Source organism: Alligator sinensis, unplaced genomic scaffold, assembly GCF_000455745.1.
Source record: "Alligator sinensis unplaced genomic scaffold, ASM45574v1 scaffold713_1, whole genome shotgun sequence".
In the NCBI taxonomy this organism is placed as follows: Eukaryota; Metazoa; Chordata; order Crocodylia; family Alligatoridae; genus Alligator; species Alligator sinensis.
The window spans coordinates 391,934-412,610 of NW_005842814.1; the positions used below are offsets into that span (position 1 = coordinate 391,934).

Below are 20,677 nucleotides of genomic sequence, written 5' to 3' on the forward strand. Positions count from 1 at the left end.
CACATGCCCACCCCCCCCACACGCTACCACACAGACATCCCGCCCCCCCAACCACATCCCACACACAATATACAGAAGTAAGACTTTAGTTTGAGCTATTTTGTGATTGCTTCTATACACACTACACAAACACATGTAAGTAAGGGCAAAAATATTTTTTAAATTAAATATGTTATAATACAGCAAAAGCTTTGTTATCTGGCACCCAGAGGAATGGGGGGTGCCGGATAACAAAATATGCCGGTTAACTGAGAACCTGTTCAGGCCACTGCCCCTCCTGCCACATCCAGGGTGTCACCACCCCTCCTCCTGCCACATCACTGCCCCTCCCGCTGCATCCCCACCCTTCCCACAGGCCCCGAGGGACAGGGAGGTGGGCCCCACACAGGCTGCTATACCCCGGGCTGTGGGGACTCAGTGAAACTGGAAGTGCCATGGTGGGCACTTACGGTTTCACTGTTACCTTACAAGCCAGCATGCCAGTTAATAGAGCATGCCGGCTTGTAAGGTGCCAATTAAGGCAGCTTTTACTGTAGGTGTTTGATTTTTAGTAAATGATTTGTTTTTTGTCTAGTTCCAAGATGGCAAACCCCCTTCCCAAAAGGAGTAATTTTAGGGGCAAGGGGAGGGACTTCTGGTGGCAAAGGTCAGGGGTTAGGGATGGGATTTCCAGTCCCAAGATGGCAACCAGGGGTGGGGCACCTGTCAAGGGTAAAGGCTACCCTTGCGGCCCTCAACAATTCACCAAAGCTCATAAAGTGGCCCTCCAGCCAAAACAGTTGCCCACACCTGCTATAGCTGCTTTTATTGTACCTTATTCAAGCATAGACCTAAACCAAGGACCTAGTGATCTCATTTTGTTATTTTTCTACCAGCAAATAGCATCTAATTTGCTAAATGAATACACTGTAGTTCATTTAGAAAGTGTGCAACAGTGAATTCATTTTAGTAATGAGTTTGCCTTTTAAGCTGCTTCTAGGATTTATTTTCCTTTCTCTTTGACAAATTGTGCTTTTAACCTCAGGTTAAAAAAACCACGGAAGCTACTTTACAAACAATACAGGACATGGTCACCATCGAAGACTATGATGTTTCAGAATGTTTCCAGCACAGTCGCTCTACAGAGTCTGTGAAGTCAACAGTCTCAGAGACATACTTGAGCAAGCCCAGCATTGCAAAAAGAAGAGCTAACCAGCAAGAGACTGAACAGTTCTATTTCATGGTATGTCCAGTACTTTCTCAGCCAGGTGACAGAGTCCAAACACCTGTAGGAAGCATCTTTTTCCAAAAATGACTCCTGAAAAGGTCCTGGAATTTAAATGACATATATAATAATCCCTTAAATCTTCATCTCTGCAGAAATTCAGAGAATATCTGGAGGGGAGTAATCTTATCACAAAACTTCAAGCAAAACATGACTTGCTTCAGAGGACTCTTGGAGAAGGTAAATGATGCAGAATAAACTGAAAAATTATTCTAGGGTGTGTGATGAACCCAGTGAAATATATAAAGTCTGCATAGGAGGAAAGTACAGCCCCAGTGCCCTGTTAATATAGGCCTAATCTCTTTACCAGTCACCATTTTGCTCCAGTGATCAGACTATAAGATATAAACTACCTTTATTTCCTCATGAGAGGTTTTTTTTCTGTATGAACATATCTGTGGCCAAAATAATATATTTGGGAATGGAGCTTATTGAACAAAAGATGTCTGTTCTGATTTGATTCACAATACACTACTGGACATACTTTGATACTAGTACTGTACAAAAACATACTGCTTTTTCTTCCCAATTTATTTCAGATAGTTCTGTATATATGGAAATAAAATTTTATGAATGCCCTAGTCTACATTTAGGTCTACTAGAACAGGAGTCTACACCTGTGAATCCAAGTGTAAGGCCAGGGTCTAAAGACTGAAAGGGTGACAGTCATCCTAACAACCACCACCTGTGTACTTCTGCTGCTCAGCTGATCCATGGTACTGGGTAGAGGACAGCACTTCCTGACAGCTCTCTGCTAGACAGGCTATCAGGGAGCCAGGGGAAGCAGGTGCCTCTGCTCCTTGCCATAAGATGGAAAACTGTCTAGGCTGGAACTTTTCCCCAGGCTAGTGCAATTCTGTGTTAGACAGGTTTCACTGTATTTGGATTTTGGGTAGTATGCTGAATTCATTATTGTTCCATGTGTATAGCTAATATACACGGATAAGTAATTTCATTTATTGCAGATGATTCTTATTCACTCTTACTATCTAGCCAGTGTAAGAGTTATTTGGATTTTTATAAATTACTGAATGCTCTGAATATCCTTTGACTTTTTTACTTAAATAACACTAATAAATAGATTCCTTAATTACTCCTAACCAATCAAATGAAATACAGCAAGAACTAACACCCCCTCCATACCAATTCAGAACCAGCCTTCATTTCATCCAGCCTCATTTCTTCAACATGGGCAAGTACCTGAAACTTCAGAGGAAAATGTGGGATAATCTGCTTTTCCCAATAGGTCTCATCCTTGATTTAATAGATAGAGGGTTGGTTTAAGCCCTGGAATCTCAGATTTTTGACATCTCTTCCAGAATATGCTAGCATTAACTATTCTATTCTGGGTATTCTTGTTATTTATATCAATGTCCTTCCCCTTTTAAACTCTCATTAAATATTTTGCTTTACTGACATCCTGTGAGAGTTCTACAATTTCAGTATGCAGTGTATGTGTAAGAAGTGTTCCCTTTAATCAGTTTTGAATTGGCCATCTTTTCATTTATCTGAAATGGATTAAGGAGAACAAAAGTTTCTGTCTTGTGTGTAAGGATCACCAGGTCCAATAAATACCGGCATACAGTAAAGGAGAAGAACTAACAGCAAGTTTCATTGTGGAGCAGTGAATAAGCATCTGAGATCTTTCTAACTAACTACTTTAACTGAGGGACCACCTCTGAACTCTCAACCCCCATAGTCTTCCTAGTTAGGGAGCACCTCTATATATTCTATCACTATATTACTTTCTCATTATCATTAATTATTTTGCCTGTTTTTTTCACATCCCCTCTTCCTTATGTAAACCCAGCCTTAAAATCTCTTTTCGTATGAAAATTTTTCCAAGGTTTTATTATTCCCAAGTTTAGCAATATGCTTTTTGAGACTACCTTGCACAAAGCCTTCTAAATGAGGCAGCACCACTGAGATACATACCATGCAGCAGAACAGTATTATATTTTTTGTGTTATATTTCATCCCATTTTTTATGTATTATAGGTCTTTCTATACTACTCAGTAATGGCAGCAGGCAGCACTAGACTGAAACATACTGCATTTGCTTTACATGCGCTGCTGCCAAACCAGAAGTTGTATAGCCACCTCTCAAGCTTAGCATGGCACAGCATGTGTACCAGGAAGCAAAACGATTGTCTTTTTTTCCATTCAGTTACTGAAGTGTTCAAAGAATTCTAACATAAACCTCCCATTGCAGAAACCATGCATGCTAGATCTTGTATTATGACCATCATGGTGTTTTACTATTCATTTTTAATTATCCTTTTAACTAGTTTATATGGGATGGATGTAAGACTTATTGCCCTCTGGTTCTCCAGATTGCTCCCAGAGACTTATTTTTTTAATATAGATGCAACATTTGCCACTCTAGATCTTCTTGTGCTTGTGCTACACTACCTTGTAGTGCAGATGTTATATGATTTCACTTTAATGTTAAACAGCATTGACAGTGGCGAGCATGAATATAACTGCATACAAAAACAAGTTCCTATGTCCATAATCTACACATGATTTTTTTTCTTCTTCACTGGACTCGTTCAGGTCACAGAGCTGAATACATGACCACAAGGTAAGATGTTTTTAGCTGATTTATTTTGTAGAGAGCTACAGAGATGATAAAATTTTAAAATGGAAAGAATTAACAATTCTTTATGAAGTATTTCATGAAGTATTACAAAAATAACATTATGATGAACCAAACTGTAAATCAGTTTATGCGCTCCACATTTTAGTGTCCAAGATAATGCTTTTATAGCAAGCACATTGATAAAGGTCTAACCAATCTATCTATTCCTGGAATTATAAAATATCCTTGTGAACTGTTTGAACAGTGTCAAATATGTGAAGTGCTGAAATACAGCTGTTGGAAACTTAGCTTTTTTCGCTGGGGAATAGGTAAGAAATACTTTTGAATAACCAAAAACTTTTCTGCCTTCTCACGTCCATCTGAGCATGATATACAATTGAATGAGAACCAACATGGGGAGGGATTAAGAGGTAATCTGCCCCTTCTTAAATTTAAAATTGAGGAAAGGTGCCATCTGCTCTGACTTGCTTAGTTCTCCTGTAGCAGGTATTTTAATGGGTCTAGTGCAAGGGGTTACAGGGATCCTACCATACTACCCATAATTCTACATAGATTCTGTTCTGCCCATCTGTAGGATTCAACTGTCTCTCTCAAATCCTTTTGTTCTTTTCCTGACCCCATGAGCAGGTGGACTAAGAGTGCCAAAGGGAGACCACTCTCTGTAAAGACCTCAGCAAAATCCCAGGTCACCTTTACCTCTGAGAGCTGGTCCTTTTTGCCTTTATTCACACTCAGCCCCATCTGCAGGCTGTGACTAACTAACCATTCCTGCAAACTTCTGACATTATTGTCCAAGTGCTGCTTCAGTTAATTGCCTCCCAGATTTTGCAAGGAAAGTGAAAGAACCACCAGGCCACTACAAAAAATATCCCTCCTAACCACAAAGCAGGGATCAGTCACAGCTGTAACATTTGAAGACACTCAACTCCTATACTACAATCAGAGACAGTGAGGGAAGGGCAATATGTTCCAAAAAGGCCAGTGCTTTAAATTAACAAATTGAGGAGTTGGAAAGGCCAGTCAGCTCCTTCTTACTCTGGCCAGGTAGTGATGGGTTGAGCTTCGCTCAAATATGCTGTATACCCTGCATTCCCAAGCCAGCCTTCCCACTTCCTTGTAGTTTAGTCAGGAAAGATCCTGCCTTGAGCAGGGAACTAATGATGTCCTCTCAAAGCTTACTTTCCTATTTCCTGTGAGTCCAGGCAAGTCTCCCATCTGATAGCAATGGATGGAAATCATCCACACTGTTTGTTTCATAAGGCAGCTAGCTCTGCTTGGGTATAGTTTTTGCTTCTGCTAAAGCACTTCTGTAACAAAAACATCTTCAAGGGTAGAGGCCTTCTTTAAAGCTGAGTTAAGTCATTTTGAATAGTACACCAAGCCAGATACCTGGCGCCACTTTTTGAAGTATAATAATGTTCTCTGCTCCTGCCTGAAGAACCATAGAAACCAGTTAATCTGATTGGCTCTGTAGGGGAAATGGTAATTGATTAGACATGCAATGCTGTCAAGCGCACAAACTAAACAAACTGAGTTAAGAGAGAAACACTTATTTCTGTAATCCCTTTGAGTTGTAGTCATCAGATGTGTTTTGTGTAACGATACTAGGAAGACATCTTTTAGACAAAGATGTTGTGTGGGGGGGTTGTTTTTGTTTTTATGTTGCTGGTGTTCTTTAATTCCTCCAGCTAATTTGCAAAGTGTTTCTTTCCTTGTGAAAAGATGTTGACAGTATGGATGTGGGAGGCTAAAGCTGTTTAACAGTTACTGGCACTTGTTGGAAATGTCCACAATTTTGTTTTTGAAGTGGGGGAGGAGTGTGATGAGTAGCTCTTATTTTCATTTAAAGTTTATCCAGCATGAGACAACTTGTCCACTTGATAAAAGAGGTGCTTAGAAGGCTGGTGGATCCTGCTGGGGTTGGCAGGCTGGGTGGCAGTTTCTGCTGCATGGTTCATGCATGGCAACACAACATTAAGCTGTTTCGGTCATTCAGTGTTTGAAGAAATGGGTAGAGTAAAACTATAGCTGAGGATTTGTGAAGAATGTCAGAATTATCCATGAGGACATTATTTATCGCAGGGTTTTTTTCCTCCTCTTTAACTAATTATATTACACTTAAATATTGTGGAATGTCTTTATTTGACAAATGCTGATTTCGTTTTCCTTTTTCCCCATCAGCGTTTTATTCTATTGTCATGAGCTTAACAGATATTTTATATTATTGTGTGACTTAATTCTACCTTGCTCAGTAATCATATTCCCTCCCCTTAGGCCTCCAAATCTTCCCCCTAAACCCCAGAAACACAGGAAGCCCAGACCCCGATCACAATATAATGCTAAGTTGTTTAATGGTGATTTGGAATCATTCATCAAGGTACTGGCACCAGCCATCTGGGTGGCTGATCTCAACACTATAATGGTCAAAACCTCATGTGAGCTGAGGTAGATCATTATGTTCAATTCTGTCTTGGGGTTCTTTTCTTTCCCCATTGATCAATATAATACTTCCTGAAGTCAGAGGGAAAGAGGAGAATACATTATTTACATTTACATCCCTTACAATTTCTTTAATCAAAGTACAGATGGTAGTGACCTCCTGGGGTTGGGGTTTTTTTGGTTTTTTTAGGAATCTGTGGTTCATTAAAAGAAAAGATGTAATCTTATATTCCACTAACTGACATGATTTACTGTTTGCAGATTTACTTGAATTAAATCAGAACCCCACATAGAACCAATATGATGGTGGCTCTGAAATCAGGTTTTGATTTCCCATGACTTTAGGAATCAATTATATTGTGTGGAATTTTGAGGATCACTATTCTGTGCCTTGTATCTTTGCTGTATTTACTATCTTCTTCTTTTTCATGCTCCTATTTCTAATAATGCTTCTAGTCGAGGACGAAGGAATTCTCACACCAGACATCAGGTATAGTTCTAGTGGAAACAAAGCTGCCTCTTCCTCACTATCGGGTTGCATTCATGCCTGGCTTGAAATTAGCTTTCCTGATAACCTGGAAGGGGAAGTTTGCATTAAGAAATTAGATTGGTTCAATTTTGCGTACTGTACTTCTAGGTCATGAGGTGATGAGCTTCCAATTATAAATAGTCCCTCTTACATTAGCCTCTAATCACTGATCAAAAACTAGTGGTAGACTTGCAGTCAAATGTTCCATGTTAAAGAAGAAAGTAAGCTTCCAGTGAATAAGGGGCACAGGATACTTAGCACGTGTTTTACTTAGATTGTGATGGGCATTAGCATGCTGTATTAAAAGTTATATATGTTCTGAGCAGTCTCGTGGTAGTGTTTACTACGCTGTGCTAAGTATAACATGTGACAATGTGACACAGCACCAGAACCGATTCAAGACTCCAGTGTGGTGTGGGAGCTGGGACTGAGAGTCATCTAATTGGTCCCAGCCCTGGCATTACATTGGAGCCCATTGCTGGTCACAAACCTGGGATCTGGTTCACAACTCTGGTACGGTGCTAGTGCTAGGACCCACAACCAGCAAACTGTGCTGGTATTATTTCCATGGAGTGGTTGGACAGTAAGTGAAACATGTATTAATATGATCTGGAGATTCTCATCCCCCAAAGAGTCCTAACTTTGGTACAATACAATCACAATATGATCCAGTTGTAATTAGCATGTGTTTTACTGCTTGAGTGTGCAGATGCTCACATTTTAAGTGTGTTAACATCCTAAGTGTGATGTGTTCTAAAGCCCTATGGTTTAGTTCAGCAATTAAATTTAAAAAAAGGTTATCTTAGCTGTCAACCTTCCTTTCCTTGTTATGTATCATCACTAATTGTAAATACATACTTTGCAGAACACATTCCACTTTCAGTTGCACCACTGCTGTCCGACCATCTTCTGACTGAGCTTTCAATGACAGCTGTGCAACTGTACTGGAGACTGATGATATTGCAAATATGTCTTTGTGTGATAGAGACATGCAGTATAAAATACAGCATATTATGCAAGAGATAAACATTAGCTCATCAAAAATTACCTGTACAGAAATAAGAGTAAACCAGGAATTGGCACACCTGAATTTAAAGATAAAATGTCACGATTATTACTGCCCTACACCACAATCCAGATCTTGAAATAGGAGCTCTTGGAAGAGGTCAGTAACAAAGCTTAACCCCAAAGGAAGAGCCAGTTCCAAATAATGCCAGCTCTGCAGGGGGGTAACAAAAAACCTAATGACAGATTATTCGATAACGTTTTGGGGGCAGTCCCCCAAGTCAAAGACTAAACTTTTACTGTGGAAGAACTGAATCATTTTGACCTACCCTACAACAGGTTTACAGCTAAAGAAAAGTGTCTCTTTATCACATAACTGACTTCAGACATGATTATCAGTCTACCCAAAGGTATTTGTTCATAGCAAATATTACATCTGAGTTCATATGAGTGGCAGGGGTCAGTGTTTGGGACACCTAACAAAATCAGATTCATAACAAATTATTTTCCAGCAAATAGATCAAAATTTCAGAGCCATTACTTTTGTTTAGCAAAGGAGCTGGACAACTGTGGTAGTATGGACAGAGTCAATGTTTCAATTCTGTAAGAAGGCTCTAAAAACGTGCCTTACAACAAAGTCATTTTTATGTTAGTAATTTCTTACTGCAAACAACCCCCTTTTGGCAGCTTTACATTCCTGCATAGTAATATGCTAACAGTAAATGTGCCGTATGTATTCTAATACGCTGTTCTTATACACTGACAGTCAAGGTACTCATTGTTTTTAAGGACTACTGTATTCTCAGATTAGCAACTGGACTGTTTCTTATTTTACTGGTACAGAATTAATCTAATTGTTGGCAAATCGCTATACAACCTAAAATGTGATTTTGGGTGCAGGTGCTTTTGTTAATTCATTGCTATCCAGTTTTCTCTAGTCTTAAAAAACAAAGCAGCTCTTTAGATTTTTAAAGTAAAATATGGAAATTCCTATTATTTAAAATAGCCTAATTGCTGGGATCAAGAGAGAGAAATCCAGTAAAGCATTACAACTAAGTACATCAAAACAGCAGTTAAGCCATTTCATCAAGTATATTGTACCAGATTTCACCATTTTTTCATGTATATAAAAATATCTATATTTGCCTACTCCCTGTCAGTAGTAAACTGGACAGAAAATTGTAGAGGCTTGGCTTGGAGGGTCTCTGCCTGGCCTTAATCCTAACCCTCCTTCCTTTCCTTTTAATTTAGTTTTGTCACAGAAATGAAGGACTCATTTGTAAGAGGAAAAGAAAAAGGGTGTATATTTTGAGATGCCAGGTTTTTTCCTTCATTTTACTTATGCTTTTGTAACTCCTTTTTTGCAACTGCTTTAAAATGAATTTTTTATAGACTAAGCAATTAATATTTGCAATTTCTTTTAAAAAATTGATTGTTTCCAAGATAATTAACCTTTGAAGGTATTCATTATGAAAATGTCATTTTTCAAGCATAAACTATATTCTGAAAAATAACTTTAATTGTAATGATTCATGTCCTCAGTGCATAACTTATAACTTTTTCAGAGCTATTAACATCTCTATGGTAAATAGTACCCTTTTTTTTTTAATTCCAAAATACAGAGACTAAAGACTGTAGCAGCCCTTTAAAATGCTTTAGCAAAACAGGCAAATAATACTTCTGGTCAAATACTGCCTTTCTGCCACCCACAGTTCCTTTTTTTAACGATCGTTCTTTTAATGAAACAGAATTAATTCCACGGTAGTGATTCAAGTTGCCAAAGGCAAAATACTTTAGAAATGGAAAGTTCAGATCCTTCAGTATGTTCCATATCAGTATTAATTCCTGTTCATAATCCCATTAAATTTAATTGAGGATCAGCCCCAAAAGAGAGTAAATGGTGCATCTCACCTCTCTTTCAGTCTAGGTTCTCCTGACACTGGAAACACATAATGGATTTCCACAGAGGAGGAACATGTGCTTCTAAAGCTACACATTAATGTGTGTGCCCCAGGATGGGTCCAGGGCCATGCAGCCACACCCTCTGTCTCCACTGCCACCGCTGTCTCTACTGATATTAGTGCAGGGGGAGCCCCCGAGCTGCCCCTGTTACATTCCAGCCACAGGCTGTGATTGTGGAGGGTCTCATGCCCAACAGGGAACAACAGCAGTGACGCACAGTTTCCTCCTTCCAGCTCCCAATCCCTACCTGTCCCTTCTGCAGTGGTGTCTGTCTCCCTCTCCTCCCCACAACCGGTGGCTGGGGCCAGATGCTGGAAGGAGGAACCTGTGTGCCAGCACCACTGTCCCCAGCTGATGCAGGCACAGGAAGCCCCAGAATCCACGCTGAAGGGAGCAGCTGTGCACAACAGCAGCAGTGGCAGGCAGGTTCCTACATCCAGTGCCTGCTCCCAGCCAGCAGAGGACACTGAGGGGGAACGCAGGCTGGAAGAAAGAAACTGTTCTGTTGCTGTTCCCAGCCTGACACCCCATGCAGCTGCTTCCCACAGCCCCCGGTTGGAGCAGCTTTGTCCCCTCACCCCCAGCCTCCAGGTTAGCTAGCAACAGCAGTCATGGCGTTGGTGGGGACAGGTTCCCCCACCCTTCCATTTATGTTTCATGGATTTAATAGATTTCAAAGACATTTGTGCTGGAAGGGACCTTGAAGATCAAGTCCAGCCCCCTGCCCCAGGGGCAGGAAGTCAGCTGGGGTCAAAGGATCCCAGCAAGATAAGCATCCAAACGTTTCTTGAATGAGTCCAGAGTAGGTGCCTGCACCACTTCTGGAGGAAGTCTCTTCCAGGCCTTGGGGGCTCAGACAGTACAGTAGTTTTTCCTTATGTCCAGCCTAAAACGGTCTTGGAGGAGTTTATGACCATTGGTCCTTGTTATCCCTTGAGGCACTCTGGTGAACAGATGTTCCCCCAGATCCTGATGCACACCCCTTACGTACTTATAGGCAGCCACCAGGTCACCGCTGAGCCTGCACTTTTCCAGGCGGAAGAGTCCTGTGGCTCTCAGCCTCTCATCTTAAGGCCTATTCTCTTGCCCTCTGATCATGCGTGTGGCTCTCCTCTGGACTCTCTCAAGCTTCTTGACGTCCTTCTTGAATTGTGGAGCCCAGAATTGGATGCAGTACTCCAGCTGCAGCCTCACCAAGGCCGAGTTCAGCGGGAGGATGACATCCTGGGATTTACTTGAGAAGTATCTATGGATGCAAGCCAGAGTTTTGTTTGCTTTGCCAGCTGTGACATTGCATTGGTGGCTTATGTCCATTTTGTGGTCAATCATGACCCCCAAGTCTCTTTCAGCTGTGGTGCTAGCAAGCGTAGCACTGCCAAACCTATAAGCGTGCTGCGGGGTTTTTTCCCTGAGGGTGGAGTACCTTGCATTTTTCGGTATTGAACATCATCAGGTTTATATCTGCCCACTTACTAAGCTTATCCAAGTCAGCCTAGATCACTAGCCTATCCTCAGTTGTGGACGCTATGCCCCAAAATTTAGTGTCATCGGCGAACTTGGCCAGTGCAGTTCTGACACCAACGTCCACATTGTTGATAAAGATGTTAAAGCGAACTGGTCCAAGGACAGACCCTTCGGGGGTGCCACTGGTCACAGAGCGCCATGATGATTCGCTTCCATCGACTGCTACTCTCTGGGTCCGACCCCAGAGCGAATTTCCCAGCCATCGGACTGTGGTGTAGCTGAGGCCACAGTTGGCCAATTTTTCCATGAGATTGTGGGACACCGGATCAAAGGCTTTTTTAAAGTCCAGATATATGATGTGTCTGCTTCCCCTGCCAACACCAGGGGTTCAAGCCTCACCTCAGTTTCATACTGTCCCTCTAGGTTCTGAGGGGGCATGTTTGATCTACTGAGCAAAGGAAGTAGGACAGCCTACTACCTTGCATAATGGTTCTTGGTGGCTCTTGTCTATGGAGAAGTTATTCTGACTTGCCAGAAGCACTGTAGCACCAAATCCCATTTCCAAGCCTTCCAAGCCTGTCCCTACAAGGAAACACTCAGAAGAATTTGGTCCAATAGCATGTAAAATTCACTACTGTTATTAAAGAGAAGGTGAATGAATGCACAAGCATCATATTCATTATGTTAACATTAATGATCTATTGAAAATCCAGGAAATTCATTGCTTAACTCATTTTGCTTTAAGAATCTAAAATAAATGCATGAAAGTCAGTTTTATATCTTTTTATATGTCTTAAGTTAACCTGATGCAACAGGATAAGCTGAGGATGAAGTTTCAGCTGGTACGCTGAATTTCCTTGATTTGATGTTTTTCATCAGAATCGTATTACTTTTTTGCATCCTAGCAAAAGTGAGGGAGAAGTTTGTTTGCAAGGCTTTTTTTTTTTTTTTTTTTTTTTTATTGACCCTACGGAGTCTGTCTTGAATTACAATAGTACCTGTTTTCACAGACAATTTGTGGGAGGTTCTGTTTCAGTTTGCAGTATCTTCTTATGATTTTGTTTCCCCAGGATTCAGGACAAGTCATTCCTCTCATAGTGGAAAGCTGTGTCAGATTTATCAATTTATATGGTAAGCTCTGAAATATGACATGTCATTCAATTACTGCCTGGCCATTTTGTATAAGGCATTTATCTTGTTGTTTTTACTCTACTTTTAAAAAAGTTTTTTTAATAAGTTCTTGTTTCCCATCATCCCTCCCCACCTTTTCTTTCAGGTCTTCAACATCAGGGAATTTTCAGAGTGTCTGGTTCCCAAGTGGAAGTCAATGATATTAAAAATTCATTTGAAAGAGGTAATTGTATTTTCATCTGTATCAGTGGCCTGCGGTACCATTCTTGAAAAAAATCTGTTAAAATGTTACTCATTCTCATGGATTTGTAAGCTGTTTGCATGTACTCTATATGCTAAACCTAGCAATTTGAAGATCTGTATATTTATTTCTAGGGTAAAATAATGATTTATTACATGTTTTACTTCCTGTATCACCAGGAACATACGATTACGTTGTGTTAAATGTGTAGACAAGCCTTGCGACTCTTGCTTTAAAGTTTTTGTCAGTGGTGAACTGCATAAGATGCCTTCTCTTTGACTTCTTTCTATTTTAAAAATTCTCAAAAGGGGAAAGATTTTATTTTTAAATGGATATTCAGAACAATACTTAACACAGTTTGAGGCTGTTGTAATTGCATCTTGTAAATACAGTTGCATCTTGTAACTACTGTACCTTCTAGTCCCATTGCCAAAGTGACATCATGAACAATGCATAATATTGGTCAGAAAGAAATTATTCTATTTTAAACCACTGTTTTCATTCCTAAGGAAACTTCAAACCCAGAGAATATGTACAAAAGATACAAGGAGATGAACATAATTTAAGAGGTGCTATACTGGGTCAGACCAATGGCATAAGTAGATGCTAGAGAGAGAGAGCACTGAACTGGATAGGTCTGGAGTGATCTATCCCCTATTCAGTACCTTCTGTGACATCCACTATCATTGGTTTAGAGATGCCAGAGGAAATATCTCCAACCAGCTGTTCAGCAGCTGTTAATAGATCTATTATCCATGAATTTGCCTACTTCCTTTTTGGCTATGCTATTTTCTGTTGGCTACGCTATCTTCCTCCACCACTTCCTGTGACAATATATTCCACAAGTTAACTATGTATTGCATAAAAAGTACTTTCCTTGTTAGTTTTAAATCTGACGCATATATTTTAGTGGGTGTCCCCTAGTTCTAGTATTCTGGGACTTGGCGAACAGCAGTTCCCTGTTCACTTTGTCCACACATTTCATAATGTTACAGACCTCTAGTCCATCCCTCCTCAGCCTTCTTTCCAATCTGAAGAGTCCTAGCCTTTTTAGTCTCCCTTAATATGTCAACTGCTCCATACCCCTGATCATTTTGATTGCCATTCTCTGTACCTTTTCTAATTCTACTGTATCCTTTTTGAGATACAAAGACCAAAACTGCACACAGTATTCAAGGTGTGAGTTCACCATGGATTTGTATGATGGCATGATGATGCTTTCTGTTCCCTTCTTAAAGATGCCCAACTTTTTGTTGCCTTTTTGGTTGCAGCTGCACAATGAGCGGACATTTTTAGAGACCTGTCTACAAACATGAATGGTGTTCAATCTGTCTTAGTCTACAATTGTTGTCTTGTCACAACTGGCAAAGGAATCAGATTTGAAGATAGGAATTCGAAGCTTGTGTTAAAATGGAGCAGTAATTACATTTTTATAAAGACACATCCTTTCTTGCGGGATCTTACAAACCATTTTTCAGTTTCCAGGAAAACCATTGTAGATCACCTTTTAATAAGAGAGAGCCTTGGAGAATAACTGACTTGTAACTAGTAGCCAGAAGGAAGTGTAGATGATACTTTTACTCTCCTGCGTGAGCTGCATACCTTGTAAAAATCAGTTCTGATACTTTAGACATTTGCAGTCATTTTTTTACATGGAAATGATACAGTACCCTCTCTATGTCCACATTTGTAGTCTGTCGCTTTACTGAACTGTAACTGTTTTCCTAGGGAATCATTGGACTGGAAGCTGTGTAATAAATTTATGAATCTTTTAGAATACAGTTTAGTCTATAAAATTATACGTTCTTCAGATATGTGGTTTACTTATAGAGTTATGCAATGCATATATTCCTGAATCTCCTTAAATACTTTTGAACCCCAGAGAAATATTTTAACTTTATGCATAATGTAAGTTACTAAAGAATAGTCTTAAGTTCTGTTTAAGTGAGAACACTCAATTATTTTTTATTTCACTAGCTAAAAATCATGTGTCCCAAAAATATTGATTCTGAACTTCATGACCTAAGCTATGTTTGCTTTAATTTTAGGGTGGAATTTCCAGTCCAGTATTTATTAGATTACTTCTTTGCGACTTCCCACACAGTAAAAAACAAAAAACAAAACCCAAAAAAACCAAACCAGCTAACTAAACAAGCTTCACCATTTATACAAAATACTGTTAAGCAAGAAGGGTTTCTTCTGTTTCACTTACTTTATTTTATTTTTAAGGTGAAAATCCTTTGGCAGATGACCAAAGTAACCATGACATTAACTCAGTTGCTGGAGTACTGAAGCTCTATTTCCGAGGGCTGGAAAATCCTGTCTTTCCTAAGGAAAGATTTAATGATCTTATTTCTTGTATCAGTAAGTAAAAATTCCTATTTCATTCTCCACAGAATTTTTTTTTTTATGAATACAATAGTTGCCTAGAAAAAATGCTAACTACACCGATGTTTCTGGGACAATTTGTTTGCCATGTGCAGCAAGACTGTGTCAGTTATTAGTCATACTTGCAGCTGTGACCACTCCCTTTTTCCATTGGGATTAATGTACAGTATGTGTCTTTGTTAGCACAACAGGAAGACACTCTTTCTTAGTATACAAGGGATATTTAAATGTACAGTTGCTGTTGGGGGTGGGGGTTCTTTACATTAGGGCAGACCAACTGAATGAAGTCATAAGTGTGCAAAGAGACTATGTTGCATTTAACAAGGGTTTTCATAGCCTGTAGTCTGAGGCAAATGCTAGTGAATAACCAATTTATGGCCCACCATTTCATAATTCTGCACACAACCTGTGTGTTCTCCTAATTCCCTTGTGCTTTGTGGGAATTTGGAAAGTTCAGCACCTTCCAGATTCAAGCTTTTAGGATGGTAATGGTTATATATTCTAGGTGAAGCTTTTGCTGCTGTATGCTAGGTAAAGACACCAATGCAGCAGAAGAGAGACTTAAGGCCTTTGATCCAATGCATGGAAACTTTACACAATCCAGGATTTGAGAGAGAAGGCTGCAGGCTATCTTCAGAAGGCCCCTTCATGAATTCCAGAATATTTCAGCTTAACCTGCTGGCCAGTGCAGAAGCAGAATGGGAGGCACTGGAGTTGTAGCATATAATGTTACAGCAATTCTGGGTACTAATATTGCCCATAAGCAGGCCTGGACAGGTTGCGGTCATTTGGGCAGTTTTCCATGGCTGCCTGAGCTAAATCCCTGCGGCAGCCCAGAAAGGAGAAGGTACAAAATGTGGCTTAGTAAATTCTACAGTGTAGCTCCCCTCTGTGGAAAACTTTACTCCTCAGCATTTCCATCTACAGCCTGAATGTTTCCACCAAGTTTAGGTGTCATCGGGGGGGAAAAAGGCAATCTCTCAAATAGCTAAGATCAACCCCAGGAAACATTTTTGTTAGGACAGACACATTGAACTTTACTATATAGTCAAGTTATAGGAATGCAGCCCAAAAAGGAGAACACCAGAGTGGTGTACAGCGGTGACCAGTGTTGTTTAACAGATTGTGGTCCATGTTCTGTACCAGGCAGAGCTCAGCATGTGCAATTTTATTTTTAGGCAGGATAATCCAGCCTGGAGAGTATGAATGCGTGTATCACTATGCCCAGGTCTGTCTCACTTAAGATTTGCCAAAAAGTTGCACTCTTTCACAGCCAGAGGTGGGAATTCTTTTGCTACCATCACTATGTAGGCATATTAGGCCAGAAAGATCCCTCTCAACTAATTAATTTGACAAGCTAAGGGCAGATAGCCACCATAAAGAAGAATCATGGAACAGACCTAGGGGGATCATGGGTCTTCTGGCCTTGGAACCTGATTTTCGCTAGCTTATCAATATGGATCTACCTACCTTGAGGAGGCTGCCAGCCAATTTTGCAGATCATATGGCCAGCTGCAGTTTTTATAGGCTGAGGACAGTGGGTCCCCACCATGCCTCTGGCCAAGCGGCCCCAGGGGCCTCACCCTTTCCTGCAGATTGCCAGATGGCCTGAAACTGTGGCTTAATTACCCTGATTCAGCCTGGGGAAGCCATTAATCCACATATTGCTAAGCGTGGATGAATGGCTTCCCTGGGCTTAGGGTAATTAAGCTATGGTTTGAGGTCATCCCCAAGCAGCTGCCCCAGCCTCCATAGAGTCCTTTCTAACAGTGGGTGCATGCACACCTTGGGCAGCAGCAGGGAAGGGGCCAGGGTTACACTGCCTTCAACCCCTTCTCTGTAGTCAGCCCCAAGGTGCATGTGCACCCACTGCCAGCATGGAGCCTGGTACAGCCAACTTGCAGCCTCCCAGCTGCCTGCCACAGCTAGACTGGGCCAGGCAAGCCCCTGCTGCCAGCCACAGAGCCCAGGCTGCTCACAGTAGGTGGCAGGGAGCCTGCAAGCAGCTGCCTGCCATCGCCAGCTGGGGCCTGGGCAAGCCCCTTCTACTAATCATGGAGCCCGGGCTGCTTGTAGCCTCCCTGCTGCTTGCTACAAGCAGCCCTGCCTGCCTGCCCACCCCACCCCCACCCCTCCCCTCTCCATCCCCTACCCCTGTACTCTAAGACTTACAGGGCTTCCCTCTGCTTGCCATTAAAGGCCTCATGGGGTTTGTTTAGCAGGGGAGGGGGGCATGGCTTTTGGTTTTTTGCAGCTAGCCCACAATTTTTCTTGAGAAAACACCTGTTTGCGCGTATTCTGCAAAAAATCGTACACTTTTGGTAGGTCCCTACTTATCAGTCTGCTTGTTTGAGAAGAGTGAGGTTGTTTGGGCACAGGGCAATAGCTTGAGCACAGGGAGATAACTAGCATCAAGCAGTAGTTTCATAGTAGCTAGGGTCAGGAGGGACCTGAACAGATCATCTAGCCTGACCCCCTGCCACAGGCAGGAATGAATGCTGGGTTCACAAGACCCCAGACAGGTGATCGTCCAACCTCCTCTTGAATTTGCTGTATCTTTAGAACGGTCTGACTACCACATGTTTAACGGTAGTCAGTAGATTCGGTTTCTTCAAAGGTAGTGTTGACAATCACCTTTAGAGTGTGGGTCATGCAGGAAGAGCTGAGTTTAGAGGGGCAGATGGCTATGCTGAATTATTGCTTTCTTTACTACATGTCTGAATGGAACAGCTTCTTGGAAAGAGAGCGTGGTATGTTTGAATCTGCTTTTGGCTGATTTTCTGGGTGATTTTGAGGCTATGCTAGATGCATTTGATCCTTTTTGTAGTGATTCAGCAAAATAAGAAAGATTCTGTGTTTTACAGCTGAGCGTAACTGATTTGTTCTTGATTTTGTGAGCCAGAAGAATCCTGCTGGTGCCTTGATTTTGGTTCTGTGGTGACAAAGGAGAGGTTGGCTCCTTTAGCTTTCTTCACAGTAATAGCAGTGGTTCATAGAAATTCTGTGTCTGTCTCCAACAGTTTCAGTCTATCTTCAGCAGTCTCTTAATTATTTCTTTCACAGATTTTTCTAAGAAAGATGACCATTTGCACAGATGGGAAAGGGTACTTCATTCTAAATAGTATTTAGGAGCTTTCACAAAGTCATTGTAGTGCCTTGCAGATTCATTGAACCCTTGATCAAATTTGGTTGGATGGAGTTTTCCTCAGGTAGATTTTGGAATTTGGCAGAATCCAAGAGGCAGACAAGCTTTGGGTGAATCTGATATCTTTTATTAGACCAACTAAATAGTTGGAGAACAATATTTAAGCAAGCTTTCAGGTTCAAAAACCCTTCGTCAGGCTAAGGAAGTTTCAGCAGTTGCTGTGTGCTCTTCCTGGATGAATCCAAGAGTCTTTCTGAGCAGATCTTAATGATTTTATATTGTTTGTAGTGATGAGCATTTCTATTATTGCTTGCAAGACTGGCAATGTCTGATCAGGATACAGAAATGGTTCTTGCACTTTGCATTTGCATACAGTCTACAATATTGTCAGTTTTTAATAGAAATGCATAGGTTACCTGTGAGAAACCTCAGGTAGGGAATCAGGATGTTTTTTATACTTTAAAATATTTATAAATCTCTAATGTTGGACTTTTTAAAACTTAGCTGCTGAGTGGCCATAAAACATGTAATTTGCATGAAACTTATGGCCATCCTTAAAATATTCTATTTATTACAATATTAATGCACACACAATATCTTTTATATTTGCTTGTTTTTATTTTTTTCCATGTCTGCTGCGTTAAGATGGGAATGAATATACCAGGGTGTATGAAATACTGTTTAAATTCTGATAAAAAACCCATGCTTGCTTGTTTCTTCAAAATCTAGCTTTCTGATCTAATGCAGTGTCAATTCTATGCCCCATCACAATCCTTAAAGTCAGCCAAGAGCAACCTCCTACAAGTGCCATCAGTACACCAGGTCTGCGTGATGAAAACGAATGGGAGGTCAGCAGTCATTTCTCAGCTCTGGAGCTTCCTCCCTCATGAGGCTCACCAGATCCTAAGCCTTGCCATCCTTCAGAAGTGTTGCAAGACTTTGCTATTTGGCCAAGCAAAACTAGAATGAGATGTTTTATCTTGATTTTTAAGTTCTCTTTTAAGTTGTGTTGCTCCTCTTGTCCCTTTCCTGTTTTAAAGTTATTCTGTGTTCTTATTGTAAGCTGCCCTGAGCCGTTATTGGAAAGGATGGCATTATAAATTAAATAATAAAAGTCTAGTCCCTCAGCAACATGTATTAGTATCACACATGAAGAACAAAGAATGCTAATGCAGACTGAGTCTTAAACTGAGATTGATTTAACTCAAGGGAGCATAAAGAATTAAAATCATTACTTACATTTTTAGAGTCACATCACAAGAAAAAAAGCATTACATTAGCGTAGATTTTTTAGTCCTCCAAAGTTCTACATCACACTAGGGAGTGGAAGATTTAAATATCTGTACTTTGCATTTTGTTTCTCTGCTGTCTTGATGGACTGCAGTAGTGGTACTTTTGATTCATTTTGTTGGTATGAGTTTCAAGACCTGTTTTGTTGTGATTTTGTGTTTCAGTTTTGGGGCAGGTGGTTATCTCTACATTTATATACCCAAGTTGTATACTATTTTTATAGTGTAGTATGTAAAAGTGTTCATAGTATAAAAGAAACTCACTGGTGTTTAGAGTTTGCCCCAGCTGGATTTGAAAGCACCTATATATTTTAAATTAATACAGTCTGAGTTTAGTTTCAAACACAAGGGGTACACCAATAAAGATTGTTTTGGCTGACACTGATGGCCAATTATTAACCAGCCATATCAGCTGATACTGATGCAACTGCTGATATGCAGCCCAGCAGCTTGGAGACCAGCATCAGGCCAGTAAGTTTGGGGGGGAGAGGGGGATTCAAGACCCCTGAGGTAAGGGAGGGAGTTGGGGCAGGGGCAGGCACTGCCCAGTCAGGGCAGGGCAGGGTGCAAGACAGAACCAGGAGTCTTATCCAGGCAGGGCTCCCACCACTGCGCATAACCTGGGGAGGCATGGGGGGCATGTGCCCCCTGGATTTGTGCATGGGGCAGAGGCAGGCTGCCTGCTGCAGGCTGAGGGCCAGGAGCTACACCGGCCTCTTCCCAGCAAGGGACTGGGCTGCACACAGGGTGAACAGAGGCGGCACTGGGAGGGGGGGGCTATGGGAAGGGCTACAGCCACCCCAAAATTCCCTGTAGTCCCCCCCTCCCAGCACTGCTGCCACCCACCCTGCCCCTGCCCACTCCAAGTGCAGTCCCAGCCCAGCCCACCAGGAAGAGCCCAACACAGACCCTGGCGCCAAGCCTGCAGCAGGCAGCCCACCCTTGCCCCATGCACAAATCCAGGGAGCACATGCCCCCCATGCCTCCCCCAGTGGTGTGCACAGCAGTGAGGACCTACCTCCTCATCCGCACTCCCCCACGCCTCCCAGATGAGCCGCCCATGGCTTCGTCCTGTGCCCCAGGCAGCACCTGCCCTCACCATGGGGACCTCAATCGGCTCCCCCCACGCCCCTTCCTTCCCCCACAGACTTACCAGCCAGACGCTGCTCTCCAGGCTGCCGGGCTGCATTCCTGGCCGCTTGCACGCTGCGTCTGTGC

At 41.5% G+C, this 20,677-nt stretch overlaps 1 protein-coding gene across 2 annotated transcripts in view; it reads left to right on the forward strand.

Annotated features, from left to right (window-relative positions):
- Positions 1-20,677, forward strand: part of SRGAP1 (SLIT-ROBO Rho GTPase activating protein 1) — a 112,909-nt gene that overhangs the window by 60,864 nt on the left and 31,368 nt on the right. The window contains exons 7-13 of one of the 2 annotated variants that reach the window (XM_025191417.1): positions 1,025-1,222; positions 1,360-1,444; positions 3,821-3,848; positions 6,762-6,795; positions 12,336-12,396; positions 12,542-12,619; positions 14,867-15,001. In XM_025191417.1, the coding sequence (XP_025047202.1) occupies positions 1,025-1,222; positions 1,360-1,444; positions 3,821-3,848; positions 6,762-6,795; positions 12,336-12,396; positions 12,542-12,619; positions 14,867-15,001 (619 nt within the window). Of the gene's footprint in view, positions 1-1,024; positions 1,223-1,359; positions 1,445-3,820; positions 3,849-6,761; positions 6,796-12,335; positions 12,397-12,541; positions 12,620-14,866; positions 15,002-20,677 lie in introns of those variants that run through there. The other variant, XR_003091721.1, reaches the window with a different exon arrangement.